Source organism: Stegostoma tigrinum, chromosome 4, assembly GCF_030684315.1.
Source record: "Stegostoma tigrinum isolate sSteTig4 chromosome 4, sSteTig4.hap1, whole genome shotgun sequence".
Taxonomy (NCBI): Eukaryota; Metazoa; Chordata; class Chondrichthyes; order Orectolobiformes; family Stegostomatidae; genus Stegostoma; species Stegostoma tigrinum.
Window position 1 is genome coordinate 124,815,929 of NC_081357.1, and position 12,027 is coordinate 124,827,955.

General features: G+C 37.6%; 1 protein-coding gene across 1 annotated transcript in view; it reads left to right on the top strand.

The window, feature by feature from the left end:
• Positions 1 to 12,027, top strand: part of apoba (apolipoprotein Ba) — a 55,847-nt gene that overhangs the window by 16,858 nt on the left and 26,962 nt on the right. Inside the window, exons 13-21 of the mRNA XM_048531570.2 lie at positions 166 to 377; positions 1,553 to 1,790; positions 3,733 to 3,912; positions 4,016 to 4,204; positions 4,645 to 4,812; positions 6,446 to 6,651; positions 6,746 to 6,928; positions 9,454 to 9,575; positions 11,611 to 11,821. Of these exons, the coding sequence (XP_048387527.2) occupies positions 166 to 377; positions 1,553 to 1,790; positions 3,733 to 3,912; positions 4,016 to 4,204; positions 4,645 to 4,812; positions 6,446 to 6,651; positions 6,746 to 6,928; positions 9,454 to 9,575; positions 11,611 to 11,821 (1,709 nt within the window). The remainder of the gene's footprint in view (positions 1 to 165; positions 378 to 1,552; positions 1,791 to 3,732; positions 3,913 to 4,015; positions 4,205 to 4,644; positions 4,813 to 6,445; positions 6,652 to 6,745; positions 6,929 to 9,453; positions 9,576 to 11,610; positions 11,822 to 12,027) is intronic.

Here is a 12,027-nt window from a genome sequence, read left to right on the forward strand (position 1 = left end):
CCAGGTTGCTGTGTAAGTTGAGACCAGCTAACTCATGATTTGAGTGGATCATGAATTTTACCAGTTTTGTGCAGTTGTTGCATAAATGTCAATTTTAAAGTCGCCTTTGGAAGAGCTTCCGAACATTACTCTTCTGAGACACCATATCAATAATTTTACTTTCAGATTCGCTCTGCGCTTCTTCACATGTACACAGATGAAAAATCCCCTGTGCTGAGGAGACTAAGAGCTTACCTCATAGTGATGAAAGATCCATCATCAAGTAATCTGAGAAGAATCATCAGAAACCTAGGAAAGCTTGACAATGTCCAAGTTCAGAGCTTCGTTTCCACTCACATGAGAAATATTCTCAAATCTGAGGATCCTGCAGTGCAAACGTGAGTGAAATACTGCAGTACAAATTTTAGAATCAAACCAATACCATTATCATAAAGTCATGGAGATCTACAGCACAGACAAAAGCCCTTTGGCCCAGAGCCTTGTATGCAAATGCATGTCTAAATACTACTTTAATGTTGTGAGGGCTTCTGCCTCTACCGTCCATATAGATAGTGATTTCCAGATTCTTACCACCCTCTGGATGAAAAGGTTTTTCCACACATCACCTCAAAACCTCCTGCCCTTATCTTAAATTTATGCCCCTTGGTCATTGACGCATCCACCGGAGGAAATGTTTCTTCCTGCCAATCCAATCCATGCTCATAATTCTGTATGTCTCAATTGTGTCTACTTTCATCTCTTTTCTAAGAAAGTCAATCCCAGTCTGTCCAATCTCCCTTCATAGCTGAAACTCTCCAGCCTGGCAACATTTCGGTAAATCTCCTCTGCACTTTCTCCGTTGCTATCTCATCTCTCTGATAATGCGGATTCCAGAATTACCCATGATGTATGAAATTTCAACTTCCAACTTCTTTGATTAGGCTTGGCTTGTTGATGAGAATGAGTGATTTGATTGCATTTCCTTTGACCAAATTATTAAAATTGGGGTCGGTTAGCTCAGTTGGCTGAATGGCTGGTTTGTGTTCAATTTCTGCATCAAAGTCAGAAGTCGCCACTCCAACACGTTATAGTCCAACAGGTTTATTTGAAATCACAAGCCTTGGGCACTGCACCTTCAGCAGGTGAAGTAACATCACCTGATGAAGGAGCAGTGCTCAAGAAGCTTGTGATTTCAAATAAACCTGGTATTATGTAATTTCTGACTTTTCCCACCCCAGTCCAACACCAGCACCTCCTCCACATCATGAATTCTTGCTTTGATTGAGGTTACCATGAAGGACTCTCCTGCTCAAGCTGTCCCCACATCTGATGCCTGCTAACCGCCAGGTTAAACCACCATCAATCATCTCCGTAATGGGGGTGGAACTGTCTGGTGCTATAGGACTATGACAACTTTAACTTGTAATTATTAATAGGACCTAGAATTGCTGGAAATCATGTATGCCTGTGTATGTCTGTTTTACATGTGTTGCTGATATATTTTAAGGAAAAGCTGAGAGTAGCAATGCTAATATGTATGGGTAAAATAAATTCTGTATTTTCTTTTACACAGGCTGAAAAAGAAATTATCAGATGCTCTAAAAGACACTAAGCTCACAGCACCAAGGAACTTTAAGAGATTGTCTAGAAACTATAATGTGTATAAAAAATTTAAAATTCCAAGAGTAGACAGTCCCGTGGAAGCTGGATTACAAAGCAATGTCATTTTTGAGCCAGAAAAGAATATGCCAAGTGCAGTAATGCTGGAAACTACTTTAAATGCTTTTGGTAAACCCATTGATCTTTTTGAGGTAGGTACATATATGGTGCAAAACAAGCATGTTTGCCTCTAACCTGTATTGGAAATCTGGCTAAGACAAAAATAGCTTGTCAGCTCATTCAAGCATTTTAAAATTGAGAAAATTAGAAATTAAAATACCTCATCCCAATGGTTTAGTTGGTTAATCCTACGCTACTGTGAAATTTAACAATACAAAGCAAAAAGGTTTCAGGTTTCTTGCCTGAAATGCATTTTATTAGTTGATTTCAATCAGCTTGAAGATAAAGGAACACAAAATGGTTTAGGTTTCTTGTAACATAGATAAGAAAAAAAAACAAGAACCGCGCTATGTGTGTTTATGAGAATCCTCCCCTTTGAAAAGGCCGAAGGACAGAATCAAGATCATGTGAGAACTAAAGAACCTATTGAAATTCATTGCCTAAATTCACAAATAACTAACAAATGACTTTTTGAGTGTTGCCTTCAGAAGATTGTGGTGCCAGTTTAACACAGTGGGCTCAATGTTAACTCCCAAGCCTATGATGGGCAGCAGAAAATTGAGGCCATGGCTCACCTGCCTCCGGTTTTACACCAACCAGTTGCAGGTCACATACAAATTCTGATGTGGAAAGATGGAGGACTTCATTGATATGTTTGCAGTTGGGAGCCTGATTTAAATCTAAAGGCTACTGCCAAAGGCTTGGGAGACCTGACAGTGAAACGATGGCAAGACCTGCCACCATCAGGGTGGCTCAGTGGTTAGCACTGCTACCCTCACAGCACCAGGGACCCGGGTTCAATCCCAATTTCAGCTAACTGTCTGTTTGGAGTTTGTATGTTCTCCCCGTGTCTGCGTGGGTTTTCACCTGGTCCTCTGGTTTCCTCCCACAGTCCAACGATGCATGAGTTAGGTGGATTGACCATGCTAAATTGTCCTTAGTGTACAGGGATGCCAAGGTTATGTGCATTAGCCATGGGAAATTCAGGTTTATAAGGGTGGTGTCGGGGGATGGTTCTGGGCGGGATGCTCTGCAGAGGGACAGTGTGGACTTGTTGGGCTGAATGGCCTGTTTCTACGCTATTGGAAGCTTCTCTAAACTCCTCACTCGGGTAGTACTTTTCACAACATCTCTTGTGGAGTAAAGGAGATAGTGTTTCTCCAAGTCTCTCAATGAAGCCTTTCTGATAATCTCAGAGTCTCCTCATTACTGCAGCTCTTAACTTATAACCCTTCCTTTGTCAATAATCACTCAAATTAGCACTGATCTGTTGGTATGTTTGGGATTTGACATTTGATAGGATGCTCTGTGTCTCCGACTTCTCTATCTCAGTGCTCCTGTATGCATAACAACAACATCAAAAACTTATATAGTGCATTTAGAGTACTAAAGTGTCCCCAAGACATTTCACAAAAGCATTGTAAAATAACATGTGACTCTGCACCAAGGAAGACAATGTTTGCAGATGACCAAAAGACTGGTGAAGAGCTAAGCTTTCGGCAACATTTTGAAGGAGGAAAAGGATGTGGAGAGGTTTATGCAAGAGATTCCAGAGCTTAGCACCTCAGCAACTGAAGGCTTAGCCATCACAGTAAGATCCATCTAAATTTAAGATGTTCACAGAACCAGAATTGCATTATTCCAGAGCTTTGGAACTGGAGGAGGCTAGAGAAGTCAGGAGTGTTGAGTTGTTGGAAGGATTTGAACACATAACATAGAAATTTAAACTTTTGTTTGAGGAGGAGCCAGAGTCAGTCAGCCAGCAGAGTAGCGATGTGAGAGCAGGCCTGAATGCGTCACTCCCTGACTCCCTATATCAGGCCGAATGTTTAGAGAGACAAGTTACATGAAGGAAGGGCAGAGAATGGAAAAATTGATAACTAAAATCTAACGTGAATATATAGTTAAATTATATAAACATTATTTAAGCTAATTTAACTATTTGAATTGAAATAAGATTTTTTTTTTAAACAGTTTGGTCTGGATGGCAATGGATTTGAACCATCCTTGGAGGCAATGTTTGGACCAAAAGGATTTTTTCCAGACAGTGCCATGAAGGCACTGTACTGGATGGATGGTAAAATGCCAGAGAAGGTATCACAAACGCTGTTTAATTGGTTTGGAATGAATAAAGAGGTTGAAGAGTCAAAACAAGTACGTATCTGAAATATAACCACATTTTGTTCAGAATTTACCCACCCATTGGTGCAAGCTGGCTAATATTTTATCTGTTCTTTACTTTCCTGCTGTTAACTAGGACGTAATGAACGAGCTGTCACACAATTTCAGAAATGTGTTAAATGAGCTTGAAACTCAAATGCCGGAAGTAGAAGCTTTCTTGAGAATATTTGGAAATGAGCTGGGATATATTAAAGGCAGTGATTTCAAATTACTGAGAGAAATGATGTCAACAGGTTTTCAACTATTCCAAAGTCTACCAGCAAAGGTATCATACATCAGCTCAAAAGACACATAATATGATGGTTATAAAGATGATCAATTGTTTTAAAAAATCTAATTTAAAATTTAACTTAATAATTTTCTTTATTGTACTTTAAAACATTTGGTTGACAGCGAATATGTTTTTTGGCTCCTGCTGTCTAATTTTAATGTGCATTGTGAACAATAAATATTATCTGATGATCTATGCATTCTTGAAGATACACAAAAATGCTCCTTAACAGGTGAAACATTTTAAGATGTAGAAACCTCATCTTCTGTGCTGCTAAAGTAAGGAAATATTGTTATGAAATAAAAATAATGGGGCATAGAAGTATTTTTTATAAATGTTCACTTAAAACTAACCAAATATGATAGATGAGTGATATTTGGCCTGTCTGATGACATGGTTTTTGGTTTAATACATTCTACTGTTTTCATTTGTAGCTTATCCCAGCTCTACAAAAGGGTATAAATGCTGACATGTTTGCTCATTACATCTTCATGGACTCTCAGATTAATCTCCCCACTGGAGCTGGACTTCCTCTTAAACTGTCTATGTCAGGTACAATTGCACCTGGTGGAAAAGCGGGGATAAAATTTGCAGGACAGAAGGTAATACTTAGCTCATTTACTCAACATTAGCACCTGATTTTTAATGGAGAATATCATTGAAAGAATCATCTGATTCTACTCTTGACATCTTCAAATATTCAGAATTTATTTACAACCTAAATACATTTAAGAACAGGAAGAGGCTACTGAGACCAAAATGTTACTCTTTCTTTTGATGATTTCTTGAGCAACTAGTGAATACATCAGTTATGAAATTAATTCACACATTCTTAACAAATAGAATTATTACAAAATTGAATCGCTGAAAGGAATAGCTTAAAAATCTTCAACATTAGTATATATAGGGATAGTTATTGATTTTGCTTAACAATATGCATATTCATTTGGCAGACTTTACCATTAACACTATGGTCAAAAATTGGATATAATGTATAAATTTGGTACCAGAGAACTTGGATATTAATGAAAATAAAGACATGCTTTCAAAACTTCTTATGTTGGCCTCTTCAGAATGCACATAAGAATGCCAAATTTTAAACTATCATAATTTTCTCCATAGGAGAAAACATACTAATTGATACGTAATTCAACTCTGGTTGATTGAGGCATTTCCATAAAGTACAAGAGCAGCGAACTGACTATAAGTCTCTAAGCTGTGGGGAATTCAAAAAGGCACAAGACTTGAACATACTACTTTTGTTTGCAGACACCACATTCCTGTCTACAAATGTATGTTATTTCTTGATAGCGTGAATGAGCCACATTATGAGTTCTATATAAAAAAAACACAGAATTACAGATATTGGATATCTGAAACAAGAGCAGAAATTACTAGAAAAACTCAGCTGGTCTGGCAGCATCTGTGGGGAGAAAACCGAGTTAAGAGTTACTGAACTCGAAATGTTCATTCTGTTTTCTCCCAGTGATGCTGCCATACCTGCTGAGTTTCTCCAGCAATTTCTGTCTTCATTTTACACAATAAGTTCAACCGATTATCTTATATTGGATATTTATGCAGCTATTTGCTATTATTAGATTTCAATGATTTTTTAAAGTAATTAACATATTTTCAATAAATCTTCATATTGAATATTTGTGTATATATGTAAGTCACACCTTCCCGCAATTGGCTGATTGAATCAAACTGCGTGTTCCTTCAGTTGTTCATAGGAGGCAATAGCAAAACCCAAACTGAAATATTTCCAGTAAGATGTGATTCTGAGATTGTGTAGCATTTGTTGAACAACTGATTGTGCATGAATAGTTACACAAATATTCAATTCAAGATCATCAGACAACATCGTAATACGCCTTACTTGTGCTTGCTGGAAGCGTCATATATTCAAATACAAAGATCTCTGCAAACAAAAGGACTTTGTTCAAGCCTTGCAAATTTTTCAAATCACTGGGAGCTAGGGAAGCTTATGGTTTCTCATTGCTTTCTTCATGGCAATATCTCAGACAATCAGAGTTGACTTCCCAACCAATCAGCAACGTTTTTCCTTCTCTTGTATGAATTATTGCAATATATTGACATTTGGTATTCTTGTGAGTTGGGTCCTGATGAGTGCAGGAAGTAAAGCTCCTCAACATGTCACCTTTATTTAGCCACATCCAAATTACCTATTTAGGAAAGTAATTGTTAATGAAAAAAATATTTCTTCTATTACAGATTGAAGGTCTGATCAAACCAGCAGTCGCAATTGAGTTTGCAGCCCAGATGGGAATCAATGTGCCTACTTTTGTCAGAAATGGAATACAGATTAATTCTAATTTGTATCATGAATCTGGTTTTGAGGCATGGATCAGGACAAATAATAATCAAATAAAATTCAGCATTCCAGCACCCAAAAAACAAACCAAACTCTTCAGTGTTAGGTTTGAATAAAATTAATCCTTACAACCTTTTCATTTTCACAAAAACTGAAGCATACCTACACATTTAACATAAACATTTTTGTTCTTTTTACAGAAATAAACTGTCTCTGCTGCATAATATAAAAACTGAAGAAATTGAAATGCTGAAGAACAATGAACAAAAATGGACAACATGCAAGCCATTGTTATCAGGACTTGAAATTTGCCCTAGCAGCGAATACAGAGAAGCAGGTTTACTTGACAATGTACCCAGTAATCCACTGACTGTAGAATCAAGGTCAGTAATGTGATTGGTGTCATTGTTCATGCTGAAGATGTATATAATGGGAAAGTATGACGTGTTTTGAGGTAGTATATGGTGAGCATATTCCGGTAAGTTTAGCTTTATAAAAGTGGGAGAAGCGAAAGTAAATGGGAGATGATTGGAGTAATTGACTTGTAATGTGATAAAGGTGTAAATGATAGTTTGGATGACAGATCAGGTGTAGACAAGGAGGCAGAAAATGCTAAATAAATGAAGCAAACAGTCATTGTAATGGAGCAAATGCAGGGTCAAAAGCTCAGCCTGATTTCAAACCAGACACGAAAATTACAAACAAGGTGTAGAGCTGGATGAACACAGCAGGCCAACCAGCATCAGAGGAGCAGGAAGGCTGATGTTTTGGGCCAAGACCCTTCTTCAGAAATCATCTAGGCCTGAAAAGTCAGCCTTCCTGCTCCTCTGATGCTGCCTGGCCCGCTGTGCTCCTCCAGCTCCACCGTGTGTTATCTCTCAATGTGTGGGATTTTTATTTGTTTGAAGAAGGCGGAAGAGGGAGGCTTTTTCTCCTTATATTTAGAATGATAGGATTAGAAGCAAGCAAAGGTAATTGCACAAAGCAGGACAGTGTGAAAGGATAAACTGATGCATAATGTATGGCTACTTTAAAAGCTGTAGAGAGATCAAAGAAGAATATCAAGTTATTGCTACAGTCAGTCATTTGTTATTCAAAGCATTTTGGTGCTTCAAAGCAGTGGGAACTTGATTGTGAAAATTCAAACAGGAAATTGGGAAGGACTAGGCATACATCTGGAATGTGTCAATAGGTTTGTGAATATTCAAGATGCGTGATATATAGGAGTGCCAACTAGTTAGCATTTATGAGGAGAAAAACAATTACAGAGGATAACAAAGTGTGGAGCTGGATGAATACAGCAGGCCAAGCAGCATCTTAGGAGCAGGAAGGCTGAAGTTTCCGGCCTAGACCTTTCAGACCTGAAGAAGGGTCACTGGACTCAAAATGTTGACTCATTTTTCTCTGCACAGATGCTGGAAGCAGGTCTGGCAGCAACTTCTGTTTTTGTTTCAGATTTTCATTATCTGCAATTCTTTGTTTCGTCTATGAGGTGGATGCTGATGGCAGTGATTTTGAAAGATAGAGGACAGAGTCTGTGTGAGGAAAACTATTCAGTTACCGTGAGCCTAAACAAGGTGTCAGTTTTTCGGGAGTTTAGTGAGACTGAATTCCGGAACGGAGAAGATAGCTTTGTCAGATTAAATTAATTTGGAAACAAATTAGAGGATGCGAGTTTTCAATTTTGGAATGGGTATGGAATGAGAGAAAGGTTTTGTTTGAAGGGAGCAAAGCAGTTTCAATGAATAAATCTTGTTAGCCAGCATAATTGCTTACTCAGAAGATTCCAACAGATTTTTTGAAACACAATTTATTGTGTTCAAACATGTTGTTCCAATTCTTAGATAATAAAATGTGAGGCTGGATGAACACAGCAGGCCAAGCAGCATCTCAGGAGCACAAAAGCTTTTATGCTCCTGAGATGCTGCTTGGCCTGCTGTGTTCATCCAGCCTCACATTTTATTATCTTGGAATTCTCCAGCATCTGCAGTTCCCATTATCGCTTGTTCCAATTCTTTATGTTCTACACTCTACTGGATCATTTCTGGCTTTGTGTAGAATCATATAATGAAGGAGGAGACTAGGCATGTCAATGTATTTATGTTTATTCTTTCTAAGAGCTAACCATTGGTTTTATTCTCCTTTTTTTCCCCCCACAGAGTCCTGCAGATTTTTCCATCACATAGTACTTTTCAATTTTCTTTTGAAAGTTTCTCTTGAATGTTCTTTAATCATTCTGCATATGGCTATTCTATTATGTATTCCTGAATGACTTTTGGACAGTTGTAGAGCAGTAGTATGCACGTTTGTATAATTTGGCTGATTTTTTAGTAAAGATTTTGATCAATTTATTTTAAGTAAGGTTGATTTTTTTTTGAAGAAAATACCAGAGGAAACATTCAGATATTGATATGCCATTGGGCAACACCTCAATAGTAACAAAACTTTTCAGAGACTATAAATCTAATTATGAATTTATAAGAATCTTTAAAACTTTTCAGAATTTTTAAATTACTTGTTCAAATATCTGAGCATTCATATAAATATCAATGTAAGTTTGTAGAATGTTTGTACAGGTTAACATTCACACATGCAAAAAAGAGACAAACAATGCTTTGTGTGGCATTGTTACACAAACAGACATCAATAATTATTCAGAAAATTAGAAATAATTTGTGTCACCAAAAATATAACAAATGGGATGAATTCATTCAATGCATTGACTGACTTAGTTAGGATTCTGGATTGTCACCAAAAATTGTAAACAATGGTGAGATGTTGTTAAAGCGTACCTTTTCATGTGATTGTCATGATACAACACTTCTTTTTGTTTAATATTTATACAATAAATAAACTCAGTGATGTAGTTTTGATTAATTCGTGCTATTCCTTTTTTTTTGTAACCTAGGTTTGTAGTTTATGTCCGACCCACAGGCACGGTAGAAAGCTATTCTGCATCAGCAACTTATCAATCACAGAAAATCAATGAAGATTTGGAGCACTCTCTCAAGCTTGCTGTTGAGGTTGAAGGTAGGTTGATTTCCACTTTCTTGTGGGAATTTCATTGAACTTTCGCATTCTCTCAGCTCTGTAGCATGTTAATCCATGAGAGTCAAAAGTTCATGGGACACACTGATAGATTCACAGGAAAACACCTTTGGGGATTCATGGAAGGAAGCAGGGAATTGATTTAGATCTGGATAAGTTGAACTAGGTCGTACTTTGACAGTGGGATTTGTTCAGACAAACCCCAAATATGTCCCTTGTCATTGAAAAGACACATGATAGAATTCTGAATTGTAAAAATTTCAGGCTTTTCCTCCTTTCCATTGGGTACTGTATATGCAGTAATCAATGCAAATCAGCATAAATGAAAAATTAGGCCAAAAAGGGGCTCCAGGTCAGGGTCATGGACTGTAAGTCCCCTTATACCTTCCTTACAGTGCTCCACATTTGGATCCCAGTTGGTTATTTGGGATAAATAAATTATGGAAAATTATTCTGTTTTCTTTGGTGACTTTTCACATTTATCTGTCTTGTTTTCATATTGAAATAAGGGGTACCATCCATAATCTTGCATACTTTGGAGTGGTCAGGCATGGAGATCACTGGCTGACACCATCTGGCAAATGGAACTGTTTTGTAAACATCCAAAGTGATCATGCTCAGTTCCAGGTCACTATCGGCAACAAATTTAAGACAATATTCCAAACCAAAAAACAATTTGATGACACTTTCCATTGCTTTAGATAAGAGTGGAAAACAACTCAGCTGACTTATAGACATAGAGTCATACAGCAGGGAAACAAACCCTTCGGTCCAACTCATCCATGCTGACCAGACATCCCAATCTGACCTAGGTCCATTTGCCAAGATTTGGCTCATAGCCTATTAAACCCTTCTGATTCATACACCTATTCACATGCCTCTTAAATGTTGTAATTATACCAGCCACCACCACTTCCTTTAGCAGCTCATTCCATACACGCACCATCTTCTACATGAAAAATGTTACACCCCTGGCCCTTTTTGAAATCTTCCCCCTCTCACCTTTAGCCAATGCCGTCCAGTTTTGGTAGAAAAGAGATCTTTGCTATTCACCTTATCAATGCCCCTCATGATTTTATAAACATTTGAAAGTTCAACCCTAACTCTATCGCCCCAGCCTATTCAGTCACTCCCTGTAGCTCAAACCCTCCAATCCCAGTAACCTCCCTGTAATTTTTTCTGCTTCCTCTCAAATTTAACGTCAACCTTCCTACAGAAGCAAAATTGTATGCAGTATTCCAAAATTGGCATCAACAATGTGCTGTACATCCCAAGTCCAAAATTCTGTCTTATAACCAATGAAGGCAAACATGCCAAACACCACCTTCACCCGTCTGTCTACCTGCAACTCCATTTTCAAGGAAATATGCATCTGCACCCCGAGGTCTCTTTGTTTGGCATCACTCCCTAGGACACTATTATTAAGTACATCATTCCTGCCCTGGTTTCTTCTACCAAAATGGAACATTTACCTAGATTAAACTCCATCTGCCACTCATTGGCCCATCTGATCACGGTCCCATTGTTCCCTGAGATAACCTACTTCCCTGTCCATTACACCTCCACTTTTAGTGTCATCTCCAAACTAACTAACCATACCTCCTATGTTCACATCAAAATCAATTGTAAAAATGACAAAAAGCAGTGGATTTAGCATCAATCCTTGTGACACACTACTCAAATGAAAAATAACTTACATCCCCTTTATCGCAGATGGAATAAATAGTATTGGAGAATTTTATGAAGGTGTTCCCTTAGCGCATAACTTTCCCCTGTAGCAGCTAATGACAGTAGTTGGGAAATATTTTGCCAAGGTTTCCTACACAATAAGATGAAAGTGGAGGGGATGCCTGAATGCCAAGTAAAATTATCCCTTGCCTTATAAGTGCCTTAATTGAATGTCTTCCAAGAACTTAACAATATTTAGTATATTATTAATCCATAGATGTGGCCTATTGTAGTAACTTATGAAAGTAAGTATGTTGTGTGACTTTTTGACTTAATTTTGATCCAACAGGCAGTGAAAATACAGAGGTTGCAGCTGAAATTAAGTACAATGCCAAAAAGCAAGTATTAACGGGAGATGTTCACATTCCAAACTTTGACCTGGAAGTAGGCGTGAAACTAGGAGTTGAAGACAAATCTGCATTGAAGAGGAAAGCATACGCTGTTAAACTCGATTTCACAAACAGAAAAGTGCCTGAAGTGTCCCTGATCGGCCGTGCAAGGTGTATATCAAGTGTTGCGTTTGCTTAGTAATTTGCAAATAACAAAGCTGTATTACAAATTATTGAAGAGCAAGTAATCCTTATTGGACAAAATGTAGAAGCATCTGAGAAGTCAAGTAATAATCTTTGAGTTGTAAAAAAAATACTTTTTTTTAAATGTGTGAAGGCTAAAAGCATTTAAAGTGATATTTTCCTTAAGCAAGGAT